We start from the raw sequence: 21,891 nt of genomic DNA on the forward strand, positions 1-21,891 counted from the left end.
AGCATCTTTTCATGTGCTTTTTGGCCATTTGTATATCTTCTTTGGAGAAGGTTATGTACATTTTTAATGTTACTGAAGCAGACCTAGAAAATGTTATACCGGTGTTTCCGTTAAGCACTGGTATTTGCATGATCTTTCCCGAGAACTATCTTTTAAAAATACAGGTAGGATTTTTTTTTTTAAGATAGATAGATTTGAGAGAGAGAGAGAGAGAGAGAGAGAGAGCACGAGCAGGGAGAGGAGCAGGGGGGAGGGAGTAGGAGGGGGAAAGAATCTCAAGGAGACTCCATGCGGAGCCTGACACAGGGCTCGATCTCAAGACCCTGAGATCATGCCCTGAGCTGAAACCAAGAGTCAGATGATCAATTCACTGAGCCACCCAGGTGCCCCGGTTAGAAATTTTAGATACTGTTCTTTTCATTTAACATTGTTTCCAACATGTTTCCAAATAATTATGCTGCTTGTAAATGTTGATAAAGTTAGACCATTGCATACATGGTTTTCCTTATATCCTGTGAGTCTAGACTTCCAGATTTTAACTGCTGTAAATAACACTGCACTAAACGTCTTTTGCATAAAGATGTGCCCACATTTCACGATATGTCCTTAGATTCCCAGAAATGGAATAACTAGAACAGAGGCCTGAACAATTTTAAGATTCTTGAAACATATTGCAACATTAGCACAAAATGTTTTGGAATGGATTTGAAGCCTGAAGAGCTGTTTTAATTCTACTGTGCTGTGCAGTGTTGGGCCTGTCACTCAACCTCAGCTAAGTTTCTCCATCTCTAGAAGCTACCTTGAATCTCAGGTCACTTTCCATATCTCTAAAATCTATCTTCCCCTTGTCATGAGGCTATGGTAGGAAAACAGCTCTGTTCTCCGTGCATTGCTCTGATACTATTTTTAGTATTATAAAAAAATTGATAAGAAAATTTTCCTCATGTAAAAACCCCAGAGGAGAAGGCACTGCCAGTCTTGAGTTCTTCCCATCAGTCAGCATTCCTTCATAGTTATTTCTAAATCACTTGGCTTATATTAGGTAGTACATAAGTGTGCTTTAAATGAATGAATAAAAGCATAGTGGGAAGGAAAAAATAGGATTTTATGTGTTTGGGGGACAGTACATAGATAACTGGGAGAAGCTAGTGGTGGTTCTTCACCTTTGATGACCCCTTGTTGTCTTTTATTTTCTTTTTGTTTTTATTTTTTAAATTATCATACAGTAGAATTGACTTTTTTTGGCATACAGTTCCATAAATTCTAACACAGGTATACATTCACGTAATCATCACTCTAATCTGATACAAAACAGTTCCAACTCCCCCCCAAATTCTCTCAGGCTATCCTTTTTTGGGTAAGATTTTATTTTATTTTTATTGGAAAGAAAGAGAAAGCTCACGAGCAGGGGAAGGGGCAGAAGGAGAGGAAGAGAGAGAATGCCAAGCAGACTCCGCACTGAGCGAGGAGCCTGACAGGGGGCTCCATCCCACAAGCCCACGATCATAACCCGAGCAGAAACCAAGAGTCAGACGCTTAACTGGCTGAGCCACCCAGGTGCCCCTCAGGCTATCCTGTACTCAACTCCACCCTACTCCAATTCCTGACACCCACTGATTCGTTCCCCATCACTATAGTTTTTTCTTATCAAGGCTGTTTTATAAACAAAGTAATACCTAATTTTTGATCGTGTCCTCTTTTACTCATCGTGGCATCTTTTTTTTTTTTTAAGATTTTATTTATTGAGAGGGAGGAAGGGGGAGCAGAAGGAGAAGGACAAGCAGGCTCCCCACTGAGCAGGAAGCCAGATGTGGGGTTCCATTCCAGGACTCTGGGATCATGACCTGAACCGAAGTCAGATGCTTAACCAACTGAGCCACCCAGGCGCCCCCTCATCATGATGTCTTTGAGAGTCATCCAAGTTGCGTGTATTAATAGTACGGAGTTTTTTTCTTCACTGCTGAGTTGTATTCCATTGTTTACTCATCCACTTGTAGGACATTTGGGTTGTTTCCAGTTTGAGGTGAATGTGAATAAAGCCTCTTCTGAACCTTCACATACATATTTCTGTGTGTTCATAAATTTCCATTTCTCTTGGGTAAATAATGCAGGACTAGGATGGATAGGCCATATAATAAATATATGTTCAGCTTTATGAGAAATGGGAAATCATTCCTAAGTGGCCATGATTTTGTATTCCCATAAGCGATATAGGAGTTCCACTGTTCCTTCTCACTAAACACTTGCTAATTTTTCTTTTAAATTTTAGCTGTTCTAATTGGTGTGTGGTGATATATCATCATGGGTTTGATCTGCATTTCAGTAATGACTAATGATGTTGACCATTTTTTCTTGTGCTTACTTGCTGTCTCTATATCATTTGGTCAAACGTCCATTCAAATCTCTTACCCATTAACTAGATTGCTTGTTCTTACTGTTGAGTTTTGAGAGATCTTTATATATTTTGGATGCAAGTCCTTTGTATTTGCAAATATTTTCTCCTAGGCTGTAGGGTTGTTGTTTTTTTTTTCTCATTCTCTTAACAATGTATGTCATAAAGCAAAGCTTTTAATTTTGATAAGTTCCAGTTTATTATTTTTTCTTTCATTCATTATACTTTTGGCATCATATCTTAAAAATTCTATGCTGAACCCCAGGTAACAAAGATCTTCTATGTTGTCTTCCAAAATTTGTATGATTGTAAGTTTTATATTTAGATCTATGACCCATATTATTGTGTGATTTTTCTTCTTTGGACTGTTAATATTGTGGATTACATTGATTTGAGTTTCAAATTTTGAACTAGCCTTGTATTCCTGGCATAAGCTGTACTTGGTCACATTATATTATTCTTTTTTATATATTGCTGAATTCGATTTCCTAATATTTTACTGAAGATGTTTGTGTCTGTGTTCACGAGGGCTGTTGTTCTGTACCATCTGGTTTTAGTTTCAAGGTTTGCTTGCCTCATGGAATGAGTTGAAAACTGTCCCTTCCTCTTTCATTTCTGGAAGAGATTGTATGGAACTGGTATTGTATCATTTTTAAATGTTCAGTAGAATTTGTGAATGAAACCATCTGTTCTCAAACATTTCTTTTCCAGAAAGTATTTAAGTACAAATTCGAATTCTTTTGTAGTTATAGAAATGCCCAACTTATGTATTTTACCTTGGGTGAGTTTTGGTAGTTTGTGGTTTTTCAGGAATTGGTACATTTCATCTCAGTTGTTGAGTGTGTTTGCACAGAATTACTCATAATAATCTCTTACTATTGTTTTAAATATCTTCTACGTCTGTGGTGATATTCCTTCTTAATTCTTGATATTGGTAGTTTGTGTGTTCTCTTTTTTCTTTGTCAGTCTTGCTTAAGGTTTATCAACTTTATTAATCCTTTCCAAAAACCGGCTTTTGGTTTCATTGATGTTTTTCCCAATTTTTTCATTTTCAATCTCATTGATTTCTGTTATCTTTATTTCCTTCTGCTTGCTTGCTTTATATTTAGTTAGCTCTTCTTTTTATGATTTCTTATACTAGGAGCTTAGATTACTGATTGGAGACCTTTCTCCTTTTCTAACAGAAGCATTTAGTGCTATAAATTTCTCCCTAAGCACTGCATTATCTGCATCCAACAGATTGATGTTTTGTATTTTCATTTTTGTTCAGTGCAAAATATTTTCTAGTTTCCCTTGAGACTTCCTTTTTGGCTCATTGAACACTTATAAGTGTTTGGAGATTTATAGTTCTCTTTCTGTGACTGATTTCCAGTTTGATTTCATTATAGTCAGAGAACATAGTTTGTATTTCACTCCTTTTATAAATTGTTAAGGCTTGTTTTATGACTCAGGATATAGTCTATCTTGTGAATATTTCATGGGCACTTGAAAAAATGTGTATTCTGCTACTGTAAGTTGTAGTTTATAAATTAGTTAAATCAGGGTATTGACAGTGTTCAGTTCTCCAAATTCTTACTGATTTTATGCCTCCTTTTTCTACTGAACGCTGAAGAGTGTTGAAATCCCCTACTATAATTGTGTATATTTGTCTATTTCTCCTTTCAGTTCTGTTAGTTTTTGCTTCATGTATTTCAAAGCTCCTTTGTTAGGTATATAAACATTTAGGATTGTTATGTTTTCTTAGAGAACTGACCTCTTCATCATTACGTAATGTCAACGTCTTTATCCCCGATATTGTTCCTTATTCTTAAGTGTACTTCATCTGAAATGAATATAGCCACCACTGCTTTCCTTTGATTCATGTTGCTTTCTCTACCTTTTTATTTTTAATCTACCTGTGACATATATTTAAAGTGGGTTTCTTGTAAATAGCACATAGTTGGGTATTTTTTTGAAGATCCAGTCTGACAATCTCTGTTTTTTCTTTAGGATGGTTAGACCACTTAGTTTAGTGTCCATATTGATATGGTTGGATGTAGGTCTGTCATTTTTGTATTTGTTTTCTGGTTGTTCTGTTTTTTTATGCCCTACTTTCCTTTCCCTGCTTTTTTTTTTTTTTTTTTTGGAGTATTTGAACATTTTTTAGTATTCCATTTTAACTTGTCTCTGGTCTTTTTTATTATATCTCTTTGTATAGTTCTTTTTTTATGTGTGATTGCTCTAAGAATTAAAAAATACTTAAGAGTCTACTTAGAATTCACATTTTGCCATTTCCAGGGGGATGTAGAAAGCCTACCATTGGGATGCCTGGGTGGCTCAGTTGGTTGGGCATCTGCCTTCACCTCAGGTCATGATCCTGGGGTCCTGGGATCCAGCCCCACATTGGGCTCCCTGCTCAGTGGGGAGTCTGCTTCTCCCTTGGCCCCCCCTGCTTGTACTCTCTCTCTCAAAAAAATAAATAAAAATCTTTTTAAGCCTACCATCCTGTAGATCCCTATCCTCTCTCCTTTTTGTTGTACTGGTCTTAGGTATTATGTCCACATACATTGAATGCCCCATCAGACTATGTTATACCATTTATAACATTGATTTACCATCAATCATATTTTAAAGAGCACCAGGGGAGAAGAAGACGATGACTAGTCTATTATATTATCCAGGCATTCACCAGTTCTGTTGCTCTTCCTATACTCCTGAAGTTCCGAGCTTCCCTCTGGTATCATTTGCTCTCTCTCTGAAGAATTTCCTTAAGCAGTTCTTTTAGAAAGTCTGCAGATGAGGAATTATCTTAGCGTTTCTTCATCTGAGAATGTCTTAGTTTCACTTTCTTTCCTGAGGATATTTTCACTGGCTATAGGATTCTAGATTTACAGTTCTTTTATTTTGGCAGTTTTTATTCCTTATTTATGTTCTTACTCTGTCTAGTCTCCAAGGTTTCTAATAAGAAATCCACAGTCATTCAAACTGCTGTCTCCTCTAAGTAAGGCACCATTTTTCTCTGGGTCAGTTCCAGATATTTTCTTTGTCATTAGTTTTCAGAAATGATGTGTCTGGGTGTGGATTTCTTTGGGTTTCTGCTGTTTGGGGTTCAGTGAGTGTCTTCAGTCTGTAGGTTTATATTTTGCCAGATTTGGGAAGCATTCAACCATTCTCTTTTCAAATACAGTTTCTGTACCACACCGTTTCTCTTCTCTTTCTGAGACTCTGATGCACAAATGTTAGACATTTTTGGATTGTTTTACAGGTCCCTGAGGCTTTGTTCATTTTTTCCCAATCATTTTTCTCTCAGTTGTTCAGGCTGGATAATCTCTATTGATCCATATTCAAGTTCACTGGCTCTTTATCTGTGTCATCGCTATTCTGCTACTGAGCCCACCCAGTGAGGTTTTTTAAATTTCATTTATTACATTTTTTTAGTTCTAAAATTTCCTTTTGGTTCTTTTTAATAGCTACTATATATTTGCCAGGGCTTTCTATTTTTCCATTCTTTTCAAGAGTACTCACCCTTACTTCATGAGGCATTTTTATATCAGCTGTCTTAAAGTCTCTGTTAATAATTCCAACATCTGTAGCATCTCAGTGTTGGCATCTGCCGAATGTCTTTCTCAGCCAAGTTAAGATTTTCCTGCTTCTTTGTATGCTGAGCAATTTCGGATTTGTATGCTGAGCCATTTTGGATTTGTATGCTGGGCCATTTGGATTCATATGCTGAGCAATTTTGTATTATATCCTGAAATATTTGAAAACATGAGATTCTGAGTCTTGTTTAAAACTCTCGGTTTCATGGTACTTCAAATTCTGGTCTTCTTGCCCTGTCTCCCTGCTACCATTTACTTTTCAGAGTCTGCAAATAGCTATTCCACTCATTCTGTCTAGGTTTTATAGCTACATTCAGTGGGACAAACTGTATGGAGTGTACATCCTCTAGCTTACCTGGAATCAGAAACTGTCTTGATAGGCAAATTAAATCCAGCCCATAATTGGAAAAAATTCAGCCTGTAATTTTTATACAGCTGATCTCTTGAATTTTTGACTATCTATCACATTTATACTACTACTGAACATTGTTTTCTCACCACTATGTCACAGGCCCACTGTATACCATATACCCGGGCCTCTGGTCATGTGAAACTTTGTTTTTTCCTGTCCTCTCTGTCCTATTTTCCATCCCATCCATTGATTGGTCACTTTCTAGTTGTCTTCTTTCAGCTGGGACAAGGTTGGAATTTTCCACAAGGAACTCTATAGAGGAGGTAGGATAAGAAACAGAACTATATTGATTTGGGGGGATAATAGCAAATCTGCACAGCACTGCCCGGTCTGGAAAACACTCATGCATCCCTTTCTCATGTCATCCTTGGTCATCCCTTAGAACAACTCATTTCACAGTTGAGGCAGTAGAACGTTTCAATATTTGAAGTGATCTCCTGAAGGTTCCTTAGTTGTGGAAGAAGCAGAACGAGGACAAGGTGGATTTCCTGGCCCCAGATTGAATGTACTTACTGCAGTTTTGTGCCATGGTTTGAGAAATAACGATTTAATGGTTTCAAAGTTTGGGTAACCCAGCTTGCAAAACATCGGCCCTATGCATTTTCATGGCATGGTGAACAAGCTTGCTGCAGGATCTTTGGGTCTTAGCCTCAGTGAGGCGTGGGTGGCTCCCATAATCTGGAAGCTTTCACAGTTCCTCCCAAGATATAATTTGTTTCCATTTCCATGAGCTTTTATTAAATATCTACTATATTTCTGACACAGCTGCAAGCCCAGTATACGAAGGATGAATAAGACCATCCCCAGCCCCCTGGCCCCCATGGGCCCCAGCTGATCACCCAGGTTCTCTGGGCCTCATGGGGCCTGCCAGAAGGCTTTAGGGTAAAGTACCTGGGTGTCACAACTCACAGAGATCTCCTTTCCCTACAGTCCTCCAGGCCTCACATGAGCAAGAGAAGGAAGCCCTTACCCACTCCTTCCAGGAGGCCAAGGTGACCCTGCAGGTGAGAGGAGTCTCATGGCCATCTCTGCGGGGGAGGGGAGGACCTGCGGGAAAGCCGCCTGGCCTCTACTCAGGTGTGAGGGACAGAGGTGAGTGTCTTCTGTGTATCCAGCCCCTCGAGGTGGTGACTGGGCTATTAGCTCAAGAGGACTTGGTGTGAGATCAGGGTTGGCCTGTTTCTCTGAGGACTGTGGTTGGAGGATCTTGGAGACCCCATGGGCCGGGTACCATGGTGCGACCAGACTGGCAGGTGGATGCACGGGGAGCTGCAGAAGCATGAAGGAAGGCGTCTAAGCCAATTTATCAGGTCAGGGACTTCCCAGAGGGATGAAACCTTAGCTGGAACCTGAAGGATGGGTTGGAATTCTTCCTATGAAGAAGGGTAAGAGGGGTGCCCCAGGTAGGAAAAAAAAAAAACAGTGTGCTTAAAGACATAGAGAAGAGGGGGAAATATGATTACCTGTGGAACTGAAAGAAGTCTAAGATGTCCTGGGATGAAGAGTATGAGTGGGAGGGAACTGAGGCTGGAGAGGAGGCGAGAGCCCAGTGGTAGGGCCCATGAGCCACATGAAAGGCGTGCTGTATCCTGAAGGTATTGGGCAAGGTTTGGGTGTGGGAAGCTCTTGGGAGGGGAATGTAGGAGGCAAAAATGCACCTGGCAGTGGGAGGACTAAGAGGGAAGACTGGGAAAGTGCAGAGCTCGCCTTGGGTGGGCTTTGAATACCAAGCTAGCACCACCAGCCTTGAACACCCGGACATTGTCCCCGAGGGCACTGGGAGTCATTAAAGGCTTTATGACCAGAGATGGGGCTCATATGCTTCAGGCAGCAGTTAAAGCAAATAAAGCCTGCATTGGTGGGTAGGGCAGAGTAAAGATGGAAGAACCCAAACTGCCCCCTCTGTGGGATGTGCAGAGGTCCACCTCCAGCCTTTATGAACCAGGCTTTGACCATCTCCCTCCCATCCCCTTCTCCAGGAGACCATAGATGGACTGTCCTCACAGCTGGAGGTCTTCCAGGCCAAGATGAAGAGGGTAGAAGAGTCCATTCTGAGCCGAGACTATAAGAAGCACATCCAGGCAGGTGGCAGTACGCCTGGGAGCTTTTCCTTCTCAAATCTCCGGGGAGGTCAGGGCCCGGGCAACAGGAAAGGCCAGGCCCTCTTCAAGGCCAGGGCTAGACCTGACACTCTCACTTTCACAAGGGCCTGGAAGAAACAGGGTCCGTGTGTCACTGAGGGGGCAGGTAAGGCTGAGAGAGAAGCATAGGGGATAGTAAAGTGCTTGGGCTCTGGATTCGGAAGGAACTAGTTACAAAGAGTAACCTACCAGTTAGCATAAACAACTTAACCTCTCTGGGCTACAGTTCCTCATCTATGGTGGGAACAGGGCTTGCCACAGAGGGTATTATTAAGCCAGGAGGAGATCAAGCATATCAAGCTCACCGTGAGCCAAGGGAGGGAAGTGACTTGTGAGAGGCAGACAGTGATTTGGAGGCAGAATGGGAAAGGGGCAGGTAGCCCGTGCCCCTCTCTCTCTGCCTGCTGGTCTGATGCGATCATTCTGGGTCCCTGTCTAGGATTACGGGAGCCCCAGCCTGTTCTGGGAGCAGGAACTGGAGAGCCTACACTTTGTCATCGAGATGAAGAACGAGCGCATTCACGAGCTGGACAAGCGGCTGATCCTCATGGAAACAGTGGTCTGTGCTTAGAAGCAGCTGGGGGGATGTGGCCTCAGGCTTCTCCTTCCTGGGCATTTTCTCTGTAAAGTGTGTGGAGGGAAGGCACTTTGAGGAGGTTCCAGCCTGGGCCACACCTGCTTTGACCTGCCACCCATGGTGGCCCTTGAGACAGCTGAAGCTGGTCTGTGGCCAGTCTGGGTCAAGCAGTGGCCCCTTCTCTCTTGGGCCCTGTGCTTTCTTGGCTACTCCTGTTGTTCTAACTTGGGGGCCACGAGGGCAGGTACCCTGGCTAATCAGGAGGGGCTGGCCGATGTCAGGCAGGGGCTGGGGAGGAAGGCAAGGCTGAAAAATCAGACAGAGAGGAGGCCAGAATCATCAAGGACAGGCCTGGGGAGTGGTGGGCATGGAACACACTGATGGCTTTGTTTACAGGAAAAGGGAGGCCTTGGGAACCTCGGGTGGAATCCAAACAGATTGTGTTACTCCAGAAGAAGTCTCCCTGCTTGTGTATACCACACAACCTCTATTCTAATCCGACCATCTCCGATGTTCCATGTGAATTCTGTTCAGCCATTTCTGTGGAATAGCATAACAGACACATGTAATTTTATTTATATAGATTATATCCTTCTGACTTTGGAGAACCAAAAATATCCTTTCCCTTATGCACCGATGGAGACGTTAGATGGGAGTGGCTGTATTCTTTTGTTACATCTCCTGTGGCAAAATTAAAAATTGGCAGCCCTGTGTTCACTCCTTGGTTATGTTTTTTAAAGTAATCTTACTGCTTCGCGAAATGTAACATCGAGTCCAGAATGAGTCAGTGTTTTCACGACCACAGATAAGAGGGAGGCAATGCCCTCCGTTGTGCCGTGTGCGGTCGGTGGCTTTCTGAGCTCCTTCTGATTTGTTACAGAAAGAAAAAAATCTGATGTTGGAGGAAAAAATCAGCACCCTGCAGCAGGAGAACGAGGACCTCCATGTCCGGGCCCGCAACCAGATGGTTATGTCAAGGTAGCTATCTCCCAGCCTCCTCTCCTCCCATCACCACCGTGGTCCACACTTCCAGTTGGGAGGGTCTCGGAGAACCCAGGGAATGGATTGACAGGCGGGCCCAGGCCTTTCTGGGGAATGTGGTTCCCTCTTTCCTTGAGAGGCAAGAATCCCAACGGACCAGCTCTGCCCAGAAACCTAAGTCTCAGTGCCCTGATTGGTATCTGTCCCCATCCTGGCTGAGTCGACTCCATGGCAAAGCCCAATACAGGAAGAGGGGACAGGAAATTTCTAGCTGGGGTGACCTAATGAATGAATGAATGTACATGAATGAATGAACCTGTTCTAAAGGCTTGGTAAATGAGAGCCAGGATTATGTGTCAGACATAATTCATTGAATTCTTTACATATTATCTCACCTAATCCTCATAATTAGTCAAAGAACTGGTCCACCTAGTATCACTCCCATTTTACAAATGAGGAACCTGAAATTTGGCAGGAGTAAAGAACTTGTTCAAGGTTACCCAGCTAAGTGGTGGGGCAGATCTGAACCCAGAGATGTCTGCCTGTGAGGGCCACGCTCCTCTGTCAAGGGATCCAGGCGGACGACAGGGCCGTGGGGGCCCTGATGCGGGCTGGCGGCCCATCTGAGGAAGGCCTCCTAGAGGACCGGGTTGCTCGGTGCAGCCGCTGACTGGCCACCTGGGCCCCTGTCTGCATCCACAGGCAGCTGTCGGACGACCTGCTTCTCGCCCGCGAGGCCCTGGAGAAGGAGTCCCAGTTGCGGCGACAGCTCCAGCAGGAGAAGGAGGAGCTGCTGTACCGGGTCCTGGGGACTGACGCCTCCCCTGCCTTCCCCCTGGCCTCTGTCACCCCCACCGAGGTCTCCTTCCTCGCCAGCTAGGGCCCAGGGCCTGGGCCCGCCATGACGCCTGTGGTCACAGCTCCCTCTTGAGGACTTACCAGAGAAGACAGCAGGAGCCTCTCGTTCTTTTCCCAGGAAGGGCGGAGGGCAGGGGTGAGGTGGGAGCCAGGGTGTGTGCCCAGGGAGCCCTGGGGGCTTGGGCTGTGCAGGATCACCCATGGGGCTTCGAGGCCCCAGATGCGCCTTCCCTTGAGTTGGCCCAGGGAACAAGCAAGAGGAGTCCTTCCGTCCCTCCCTGTTCTCTCTGTTCAAATCAGGGAAGTCCTGAGCTTTTTCCAGGGGCAGCCAGTGCTGCCGAGGCCCCCTGACAAAGAGACAACCCCCTGCTCCTGACTCGTTAGCTTCCCCCAGATGTTCTCGCCTCTGCTCAGACCCTCCCTTAGCCTCAGTTTACCACTCCTCTAAAACAGCCAGGGGAACTGCACGAATGATCCTTGAGTCACTACAGTGTCCCATTCTAGGATTGTTTAAAGGTCAGACAAGGAGCTGGGGGACAGGAGAGGAAGTGGGCCAAACCCTGAGAACCAACAGGGAACGGTGGGCAGCTGGAAAGGGGGTCACTGGAGGCCCTTGTGGCTGACGGCGCCAGGGCCCAACTCAGCCAAGGCAAGGGCTGGGCATGACCCAGGGCATGCCACTGCTCCTGGTCCCAGAGTCTGGTCAGCCCAGGGGTTAAGCCAGAGCTCCTCCTCCCTGACCAGGCAAGGCTCACTCCTCAGCCCTCTGGGTCTCTCAGTCTCAGTGCCACCTGGGCACGGGGCCACCTCGTGGGTCTGGGTACACCTAACTGCCAGAGTGGGGAACCTCGTCCCTGTACAGATGAGGAAACCAAGGTGAGGAGTGAGACCCACAAAGCCAGGACTAGGACCTCATCTGTCATCCAGCTCATAGCTTGCTGTGCTTGTTTTTCTCCGCAGGCTCTGGAAAGATCAGATGTATGACTTAGTCTTTCTCTTCCTTCCTCTACCTGCCCCCACCCACTTCCAGGCTCTCTCTTCCTCCTGCTTCCTACCTTTACTCCTTCTACCACCACTGATGCCAGGCGCCAGGACTCCAGAGCCTGGCCCTCAGCTTCCCCATCCATGCAGAGGGGTGGCCAGAGTGAGCAACCTCAGCAGGCCTGTCCAGCCCTGGCCGTCTGTGGACTTATTCTTCTCAGGAAGCTTTGGGTCAGCTGGACACTATAATGAGAACCCCCCCCCCCCCCCCGCCCAGAGCATTTTAATTCAATGCTCTCACAGACACCTCCCTCCCATCAGCTACCTAAGATTCTTGAAACCAGTTCTTACCCCTCTTCAGCAGCAGAGCAAACTGAGATCACAGGAGTCGAAGGGCCTTGCCTGAGACTCCCCAGCTCCAGCTCCAGGTCCCAGACTAGCAAGTAAGAAAGGTCAATCCAGTAGGACTAAGGTTGTTCCATCATCCCAGACTGCCTTCTTCATTCCCTGGATCTGGTCTTCAGCCATTCCTTGTTCGAGGAGTTCAGATGTGACTCTGTTTCTCCATTTCTCCCCTAGGAGGGCTAGGGGTGTGCTGAGCTGCTTCTCTGGCCATGGGCAAACAGATTATCTATCTGGGAGCCTTGGGGACAGCTCTGGAGTGAAGTACACATGTACCTCTTCATGTAACTTTTCCCAAAGTTTGTCTGGGATACAATAGTTCATTGCACATTAATAGGCATGACCAAGAAAAAAATTGATAGCCAAGTAATTTGAGAAACTCTAGATTCAGTCAAGTTAAACAGATCTGCAAAGTGTAGGACTTCTCAGAACCTTTAATATGCTAATGTGAACTGCAAATTTCCAAGAAGGAAGCAGAGTATCCAGCATTTTCTATACTCCCTTGACCAACTTCCTACCCCAACCTAAGCACTTCAGGCTGCAGAATGCACTTTAGAAAGATGAGAAGGGCTAGGCTGCAGAACGGGCAAGTTGTGGGGAGCAGGGTTTCCCTCATGTAGCCTATGGCGGAGGCGGGGAGATAAATTGTAGTCACTCCCTCACCCTGCGGCAGACAAGCCATGGAAATTATGGTATTTTATTTATTTGGCCCCTGTGTTTTCCTGGGAGAGGGAGGAGGAGGCTCCTCGCTGAGGACCCCTGCTAGTGGCAGGGACCATTGAGGAGTATGTCCTGGGCCTGAGTGACTTGCCACTGGCTCTGTGCTCCCTCCTGGGGTACTGGTGCCCCACTGGCCCAGCTTTGCCCAGCCCTGGAGTGGGGTCTGATGTTGGAGTGAAGGCTGGCCATCAGAACAGGTCAGGGCTTGGAGGGAGGCTGTGAGGTTGATGCAAGGCATAGAAGCCGTGATGGGCGGGCAGAGTATAAGGGGTGAGCGCAAAGGTTCTTTTTGCACTCTTTTGGGAGTGACAACTCCTTGGCCTCAAAAACACCAAGGTTCACACCGTTACCTACCCCTGTTCCTGCCCACTGCTCCACACCAGCATGCCTGCAGCTAGCAAGGGAGCTAGGAAGGGGCAGGGGGAACATGAGGGCTTCTGGTCACATGGACACGGGTGGTGGCAATCCCCGTGCCCTGCAAGTTGGTGGCCTGGCAGGTGTAGATGCCAGAGGCCCCAGCCCGGGCCTCTTCCACATACCGGGTGCTCCCTGCCTCCTGCAGCACCTGGACCCCTCGGCGAACGACGCTGGCCCACTCGCTGACATAGGGGGGTCGGCCCAACTGCAGGGACAAAAAAATAACTGTCCATCAGCCAGCCCAGGTGTCCTCTCTGACTCAGGCAAATGAGAGGCACTGTGTATTCCGTCAGGGATGGGGACTCGTTCAAGGTCATACATGAAGATCAGAGGCCAGGTTCTTTGTGGCGAATGTGAGCTTCTCAAGTCCCTGAGGAGAAGCTGGGGTCTCCTCCCTGACTCAAGGAAATGCAGGAAGTAACTTGACTGGGAGCAGTACCCCCCCCAGTATGGCACTCTGGTTTTGTGTGGTTGTTAATGGGTGCTACCTCCCCAAGGCGGGGCGGGAGGTGGGGTTCTATTATGAAAATTGTTTGGAAAACACTGAGTCAAGCACAATTAAATTGGAGAGACTCAGAGCACCGAGTCTGTCACGTGTGCATGTGAGTTTTGAATCTCCAAGGCAGGTGATGGTTATAAGAGGCAGTGTTTTCCTAAAAACACTTTTCTTCGGGGTCTGGGGCTGGATTTTTTGGTATCCCACCATTCCAAGGAACGTGTTTGGGGCAAGGCTATAGCACAGCAAAGCCATGTCTTCCCAACCATCGGTGGGTCCTTTTCCCCTTATTGGGTCTCCGTTTCCATTGTGGACAAGTGGGAGAATGATCCCCCACTCTTCCCCTCCTAAGGCCTCTGGGGAGCTCACCTTCACCATGTCTTTGCTGGTCCAGCCCTCCCTCCAAGGCTCAGATCAAATTCCAGCTCTTCCAAGAAGCCCTTTTAGGAATTCCTGCAGTTGTCAGTGCTGGTGCATCTACTCTGTGACCCAGCTGCTCTCCAGGTGTTTGAGGTTATGGGGCCAAGTTCTTTGAGAGGAAGGACCATCACTACCACCTGTCGAGGAACCCCTCTAGGAAGGTCTGGCCCACGGCAGGTGCCCAGGAAACAGTCGCTAAAGGTTTTTGTCCATCTCTTATTACACACACACCAGCCATAGGGCCTGAGCACTTGCCCCAGCCCCATGCTCATGAGATCCGGGCCAGTCCAGCCTCAGCTTGAATGTCACCTCAGAGAAGACTCCCTGACCACTCTCTCTTAAGAAGACCCTATCACACTGCCCTGTTGCATCGTTGATGTAGCGCTTGGTATTCTCTCCATGATCATGTTCATTCCCCACTTCTTCCTCCCTGGGTAGATTGTAAGCTGGAAGACAGCACAAGTCAGAGGTCTTTTGGCCTCATCCTTGTGGTCTCCGCGCTAAGCACAGTGTCTGGCATGTGGTGGGTGCTCAGTAATTATCGTTGGATAAATTAACGAAGGAACACATTATACACTTTATACAGTAACCTAAACAAGGAAACTGAGGCCCAGAAAAGGGAAGTGACTTGCCCAGTGTCACTCAGTAGCAGTCCAGCAGTGGTTCCACTCCGCCACAATTGCGCCCGACCCTCATCCTAATTCCTCAATCCTGTGCTCTTGGCCAACACACCATCACCACAGACACACATACGCAGCCTTTTCTTCCCCTCTGCTTACCTTCTGCCCTGGATATTCCCAGATAAAATCCACAGCAATCTCCGGCTCACCCAGAACTGTACAAGTCACACCAAAGTTCTCTCTCAGTTGGACTGATGTGGCTGAAGCTTGGACGGTGGGTGTGGGGGAGGAAGACAGGTCTGCCATGGAAAGATGGGAGAGAAATGGGGACAAACATGTTGAACTGATTGTTAGAACAATTGAATGAAATGAATGGGCGGAATGGTTACATTCATAGAGGATGAAGGGTTGGGTTGGTTGAATGGATAGAGGATGGGTAGCTGATGGAACAGATGGAGGATGGGTGAATGGAGTGGTGATTTGAGGGAAGATGGATGAATAGAATGGTGTGGCATGACTGAGAATGAGTATGGATGGACAGAAAGGCTGGTGGTCACTCAATAGCTGATTGGCTGGCTGGCTGGAACAAGATAGTTGACTACATGGGGTGTTGTTGAAAGCTGGTTGGTTGTTTAGAGTTCCATAATCCACAGAACCCAAATCTGAGGTTGCTAAAGGAGGCATCTCTCCCCATATCCTCCCTTGCCCTGCCCACCCAGGCCCAAGGCCCACACGCAGTTGATGTAGATCAGCATGTACTTGGTAGAGATTTGTCTCAAGCTGCCCAGGCTGGCCAAGCAGAAGAGGGCCAGCCAAGGAATCTCGGGGCCAGTCGATGGTGAAGCCCTTATTCACATCGAAGGAGATGTCGATCCCATCCACTGGGACTTCCTCCGGGGGGAACTCCCAACGCAGTGTCACCTGGGCCAGAGGGTTGGTCACCTGGCAGGGAAGCAGGAACGGCTGATGGCTGCACAACTGTACCACTTCATAAGACTCCTCAGTGGGGACAAAGAGCTCTTCTGGGTCTGGGAAGGAAGGCAGGATAGAGAAGAACGAGCATGGCCTAAATTAGCTGTTTCCTGATGCTCTAGCACCCACGAGCAAGAGGTCCCTCATGGGGACTTAAAATCCCACTTTCCCTGCCCATTCTCAGTCCTAGACTGAGAACTGAAGCCCAGCCTGCTAGTTCCATCTTCGTCATTTTGATTGGCGTTCTTGGAGACCCCGACCCCAGGGCACCTGCGAAGAAGATGAAGGTCTCTCCCTGGCGGGCCTCGCCCTCAGCGTACGCGCTGTCCTGGCCGAGCTGAGCGTAGCAGCTGTAGTCCTGGTGTCTGCGCCCGTGGAGTTCACCAGCTGCTGCTGGCTGTGCCGGCCGAAGGGCTTGATTCCAAAAGACAGTCGTGGGGCTGGCCCGGGGTGCGGCGGGCAGCAGATGGGAGTGGCCGGGGACACCTAGTGAGCAGCGTTTAGCCGGCTGACAGCCCTCCTCCCCCGTGCTCAGCACGCCGCCCACCCAGTCTTCGCCCTTCCCCACTGACAGCATGAGGATTTGTAGTGACCTCACCTGGTTTCTGATTGCTCGCCTCTCACCAGCCCCATGCACATCTCCTAATGGGTCCATCTACTCGTCACAGAGCTTGTCCTTCCTTTGCAAATGGCATGCCCCAAACTGCTCTGTGCTCCCTCCTTGGCTCCTCCCATGTGTCCCTCTGTTCAGGCGGCAAATGCCCTCTAAGCAACTCCACCCCCTAACAGAGGCAGTGTCCCAGCAAATCTCACTTTAAGAGGCTGAGCTGAGAGAGGGTGGACAAATCTCCTGACCCGGATTAATATCCCAGCCTCTGCCTGATTTTCTTCTGGACTGGGGTGAGCAATGCTGGTGGGGTCAACTTTGCTTTTATCTCTGCCTTCCCTATGTTGGTGTCCCCGACATAAGGGTGTCTCAGCCTGACATTCAAACACAGGCGGGACAGTCAGCCTCCTTCCCTTCCCATGGCCACCTTACTCCCTACAGGCACTATGTGCTGCCCCCAGAAATGACATCCAGTACTGTGGGAAGCCATGTCTCCCCTTCTGTTGAACCACTATGCATCTGATGGGTCTTGTGAGCCCATCTTACTGTTCCTTTTTTTTAAAACACTTTTTAAAAGATTTTATTTATTTGAGAGAGAGAGAGAACGAGCAGGGAGGGGGGTGTGCTGGGGGAGAGGGACAAGCAGATTCTGCTGAGCACAGAGCCTTATTCAGGGCTCCATCCCAGGACTCTGGGATCATGACCTGAGCCGAAGTCTGACGCCTAACCGACTGAGCCACCCAGGCGCTCCCTGTTTCTTTTAGATGCCTGCAGTTGTACCTACTGGAAGCCCGTCGTGGGTTCTGGACCACTCTAATCACCATAAAAACTGTCCTCAAGTTGTCTGTGAACTGCTGCCCCCTCCTGGACCCATTCATGCTGTCACAGGAGTTCCTCCACCTCATACCTCAGGCGTTCCTCACCTTCCTCCTCCAGGTTCGCAGGTACCCTCCAGTGAGCTACCTGCCCCGCCAGCGCAGCTCCAGGGGATCCCCAGCCCGCAGGCTCAGAGAGTCCCCCGCCTTCTGGAAGCAGCCCCTCCCCAGCCCCTGGGTCAGGATGCGGTGGGGGGGGGGGTTGTGGCGCTGGGCTGCCACCTCCGCTTCTGCGGGAGTCTTCATCTACAGGGACTTCTGGCTCAGGTCTGATTTGGGTTTCCTCCTGCCTGTGGCTCCTGAGGGCTACCTCTCCAGGGCTGGTGGCTTTAAAGCCTCTCTTTTTCAGAGCCTTTGGAGTTCTGGCCGGCTCCTGGACTTCAGCTGCAGGGAGATGAGGTGAGTGTGGGGCCACCAGCCTTCACCATTCATCTCACATGGGCTCCTCTCCTCCCCCCAGCAGTTGGCAGAACCTCAGAGCTCTGTAAGGAATCCTCACTCTTTCGAGAAAAATTATAAAATACAGACAAACCAAGAAAAAGGGATTAAATTTGCCCCCAAACTTACCATCCAGAAATAACCACCATGATTATTTGAAGCATATTTTTCCAAGGCTTTTTTTTTTTTTTAAAGATTTTATTTATTTATTTGACAGAGAGAGACACAGCGAGAGAGGGAACACAAGCCCGGGGGGTGGGAGAGGGAGAAGCAGGCTTCCCGCTGAGCGGGGAGCCCGATGTGGGGCTCGATCTCAGGACCCTGGGATCATGACCTGAGCCCAAGGCAGACGCTTAACGACTGAGCCACCCAGGTGCCCCTCCAAGGCTTTTGAACGCAAATATTTTAAAGACATTGTTAAAAAAATAAAATGGAACCATAGAACACATATTTTTAATAATCTGTTTTTTCACTTAGTAATATGTTGTGATTACCATTCCATGTCAATAAACACACGTGTACCAAAACGTTCTGAACGATTTCGATGGTATTTCATGGTAGGGATGTAACAATTTATTTCTTCATTGTTGGGTATTTGGGTTTTTCCACATTCTTAGCCAAAATAATCAGTTCTGCAATAATTATTTCTTGCATGGGGATGCCTGGGTGGCTCAGTTAAGCGGCTGCCTTCGGCTCAGGTCATGATCTCAGGGTCCTGGGATCGAGTCCCGCATTGGGCTCCCTGCTCAGTGGGGAGCCTGCTTCTCCCTCTCCCTCTGCTTGTGCTCTCTCTGTCAAATAAATAAAATCTTAAAAAAAAAATTATTTCTTGCATGCACCTTTGATCAGATTGCTTCCTTAGAATGAATTCCTTAGAAATGGAATAGCTGGTGGGCTATGGAAGGGAACTTACACACTTTCTTATCCAAGTGCCAAAACCTTCCAGGACACACTCCAAAAGAGGTCACTTAACCTGCACTTAGATATGTCCAGCGATGGGGAGCTCAGTATTTAACAGTACTAGTAGCTACCATTGATGGCGCCTACAGTGTTTCTGGAAGAGTACTGGCCCCTTTCTATACATTTTCTTATTTCATCCTCCTAATGACTGCAAAGTAAGTGTTATTCTTATTTTACGGATGAGGAACTTGAGGCTCCCAGAGGCTCATTTTCCCCAGGTGCTGTGCCAGGGGGCAGGAGACCCTGAACTTAGACCCAGCTCAGCCTGGTTCCAGAGCCCATGACAGTTCCACCAAAAGCGTATCTTCAGGCTGAATGGCTCTGACTGCTAGAAAGACCTTTCAGATGCAGACCCCCTGTCTTCAACTTTTACTGCTGATCTGATTTTTCTTCCCCGTGGAAGAGGACACAGCCATTCCACATGCCTGCGTGCCACCCAGCCCCCAATTTTCTCTTCACACCGAGGTTGTGCAATTTGTACCAAGTTCCGAGGCTCTTTCTTGTCTGTCCTGATAGCTCCCAGATACATCCTTCCATCTTCGTCCCCACTGCTACTACCACTCAGTCCAAACCCTGGTCAGATCACATCTAGCCTACTGCAGTAGCTCCCAGCTGGTCTTCTGGCTTCCAGTGTGACACGCATCACACACCTCTTCGGAAACCATCATGTTAAGACCAGTTACAAAAGCCTGGGGCCACCCCATCCATCACGGGGAGCGGCAGGGGCAAGGGGCGGGTATAGTGTTTGGACAGCAGCAACAGAAAAGATCCCAATGGAGTTTAGCAACTGTCTTTTTTTTATGGCCCCAAACCATCATCACCAACACACACAGGGATCAATGGGCAAAACAACCAACAAAACAACAAAACAAAGAAAGGACCCAAACCGCCGCTTTCAAGCCTGAGACCTTTGGTTTTCGCAGCTGTTAAGAAAAAACTACACACCTTCTGTGTGTGTGTCATTTCCTCGCACACGACTACCACCCACAACACTTCTGACACCAGATTGAGGGAGGGAGATTTCCACACCAAGCAATTCTCTGAGACACCATAGGGGTATCCTACAAATCAACTCAGTTCTGACACTATTTACCTGGAAAGAGCATCAGACCCCACAGGTTAAGGGCTCAGGTTCACAAGGCTGCCCTTCCCCCACTTCAGATGCCAATCCCAAGTCCCAGGTTGTCACCTGTGCTTCTGGCTGACTGGCTATAAATTGGGGTTCCCGTGACCGCAGGCTGGGTTCGATAATTTGCTAGAATAGCTCACAGAACTCGGTGAAACACTTACATTTACTTAGGATAAAGGATAGAGATGAATATCCAGCTGGAGGAGATTCGTAGGACAAGGTGTGTGGGAAGAGGCTCGGAGCTTCCATGCCCTCTCCCCACACACCACTCTCCCAGAACCTCGATGGGTTCAGCAACCCGGAAGCTCTCCAGACCCCATCCTTTGGGGACTGTTATGGAGGCTTCATCACATAGGCATGATCCACCATTACCTCAGTCTCCAGCCCCTGACTCTCCCCCTCCTGGAGGATGGGAGGTGGGGCTGAAAGTTCCAAGCTTCCAATCATGGCTTGGTCTTCCTGGTGATCAGCCCCCATCCTGAAGCTCTCCAGGAGCCCACCTAGAGTCCCCTCATTAGAACAAAAGACACTCCTATCACCCAGGAAATTCCAGGAGATTTAGGAACTCTGAGTCAGGAACCCGGGTCAAAGACAAATATTAGAACAAAAGATGCTCCTAGTGCTCTTAACACTTAGGAAATTGCAAAGGCTTTAGGAGCCCTGTGCCAGGAACTGGGGGCAGAGACCAATATATTTATCTTCTATTATTTCACAACAATGTAAAAAGTCTCCCTAGTGGGAACATCTATCATGGCGGCCTTGCCTGGCCTTGGAGGGATAGGGTACTCCCCAAATAGTTTGGGGAAGTTTTGGTAGTTTGGGAGCAGGTTTATTGTGAATTTCTTACATGGGATGAGCACTTAGTTCCCAGAGAATTTTTCCAATGCATAGTCTGGTTTAATCCTTGCCATAGCCTGGAAAAAGCACCCAGCAAGCATTATTATTTCCTTTTTAAAGGTTGAGAAACTAAGCATCAGAGAGAACAGCTGGGCTCAGCATATTAATGAGGTGACATAGAACATTGCAGTCTAGCATCTGAAAACAAAGTTTCTCTAAGCAGTTATCTAGGCCGCTCCAGAGAAGGGGTGGGGAGCCCGGGTGAGCTGATGGAATATGGACTTTAGAGCCAATGGTGCTAGACTTTGAATCAAGCTAGCTGTGTGACCTTGGCCTAGTCATTTCATTTCTCTGAGGCCCAGTTTCTTCATTTAGAAAACACCTGCCTTGCAGGACTGTTCTGTGTATTAAATGAGATAATATACATGAAGCACTGAGTGCAGTGCCTAGCTTATAACAGAAGCTCAATAAATCCCTGTCGTCAAGAATAGTGTATTCATTTCCAATTGTCACTGTAACAAATTACCATAGACTTGGTGGCTTAAAACAATATAAATTTATTATTTTATGGTTCTGGAGGTCAGAAGTCTAAATTGGGTCTCACTGGGCTAAAATCAAGGTGTCAGTAGGGTTGCAATCCTTCTGGAGGCTCTTAGAAAATGTTTCCTTATCTTTTCCAGCATCTGGAGGCTGCCCAGATACCTTGACTTATGGTCCCATTTATCCATCTTCAAAGCCAGTGCTGTTGGATGGAATCTTCCTCATGCCACCACCTCCCTGGATCCGCCATCTGACCCCTCTTCTGCTTTCAAAGACCCATCTGAATGAATGAATAATCAAGACCACTTCCCTACTTTAAGGTCAATTGATTGGCAACCTTGATTCCGTCTTCATCCTTAATGCCTCTTTGCCATGGAAGGTTCTGGGGATTAGGACAAGATATCTTTGGGAGGCTATTATTCTGCCACAAATAGTATATTTTTTTTAAATGCAAATATAAAGCTAATGCTTTCATAGCCAAACTTGCATAGATAGAGGCCTTCCGTGAAGCAGAAGCAAGTCAATCACAGGGCAGGAT

General features: G+C 47.2%; 1 protein-coding gene across 2 annotated transcripts in view; it reads left to right on the forward strand.

Annotated features, from left to right (window-relative positions):
* CCDC69 (coiled-coil domain containing 69) overlaps window positions 1–14,044 on the forward strand; it is a 34,126-nt gene extending 20,082 nt beyond the window's left edge. For both annotated transcript variants that reach the window (XM_064596635.1, XM_045902426.3), the window contains exons 5-9: window positions 7,313–7,386; window positions 8,362–8,463; window positions 8,963–9,082; window positions 9,981–10,078; window positions 10,784–14,044. In XM_064596635.1, coding sequence (XP_064452705.1) covers window positions 7,313–7,386; window positions 8,362–8,463; window positions 8,963–9,082; window positions 9,981–10,078; window positions 10,784–10,961 — 572 coding nt within the window. In that variant the 3' untranslated portion in view covers window positions 10,962–14,044. The remainder of the gene's footprint in view (window positions 1–7,312; window positions 7,387–8,361; window positions 8,464–8,962; window positions 9,083–9,980; window positions 10,079–10,783) is intronic.
* The last annotated feature ends 7,847 nt before the right edge of the window (window positions 14,045–21,891 follow it).

This window comes from Mirounga angustirostris, unplaced genomic scaffold (genome assembly GCF_029215605.1).
Source record: "Mirounga angustirostris isolate CCGP_5_RB_7025 unplaced genomic scaffold, mMirAng1.0.hap1 SCAF_7, whole genome shotgun sequence".
NCBI lineage: Eukaryota > Metazoa > Chordata > Mammalia > Carnivora > Phocidae > Mirounga > Mirounga angustirostris.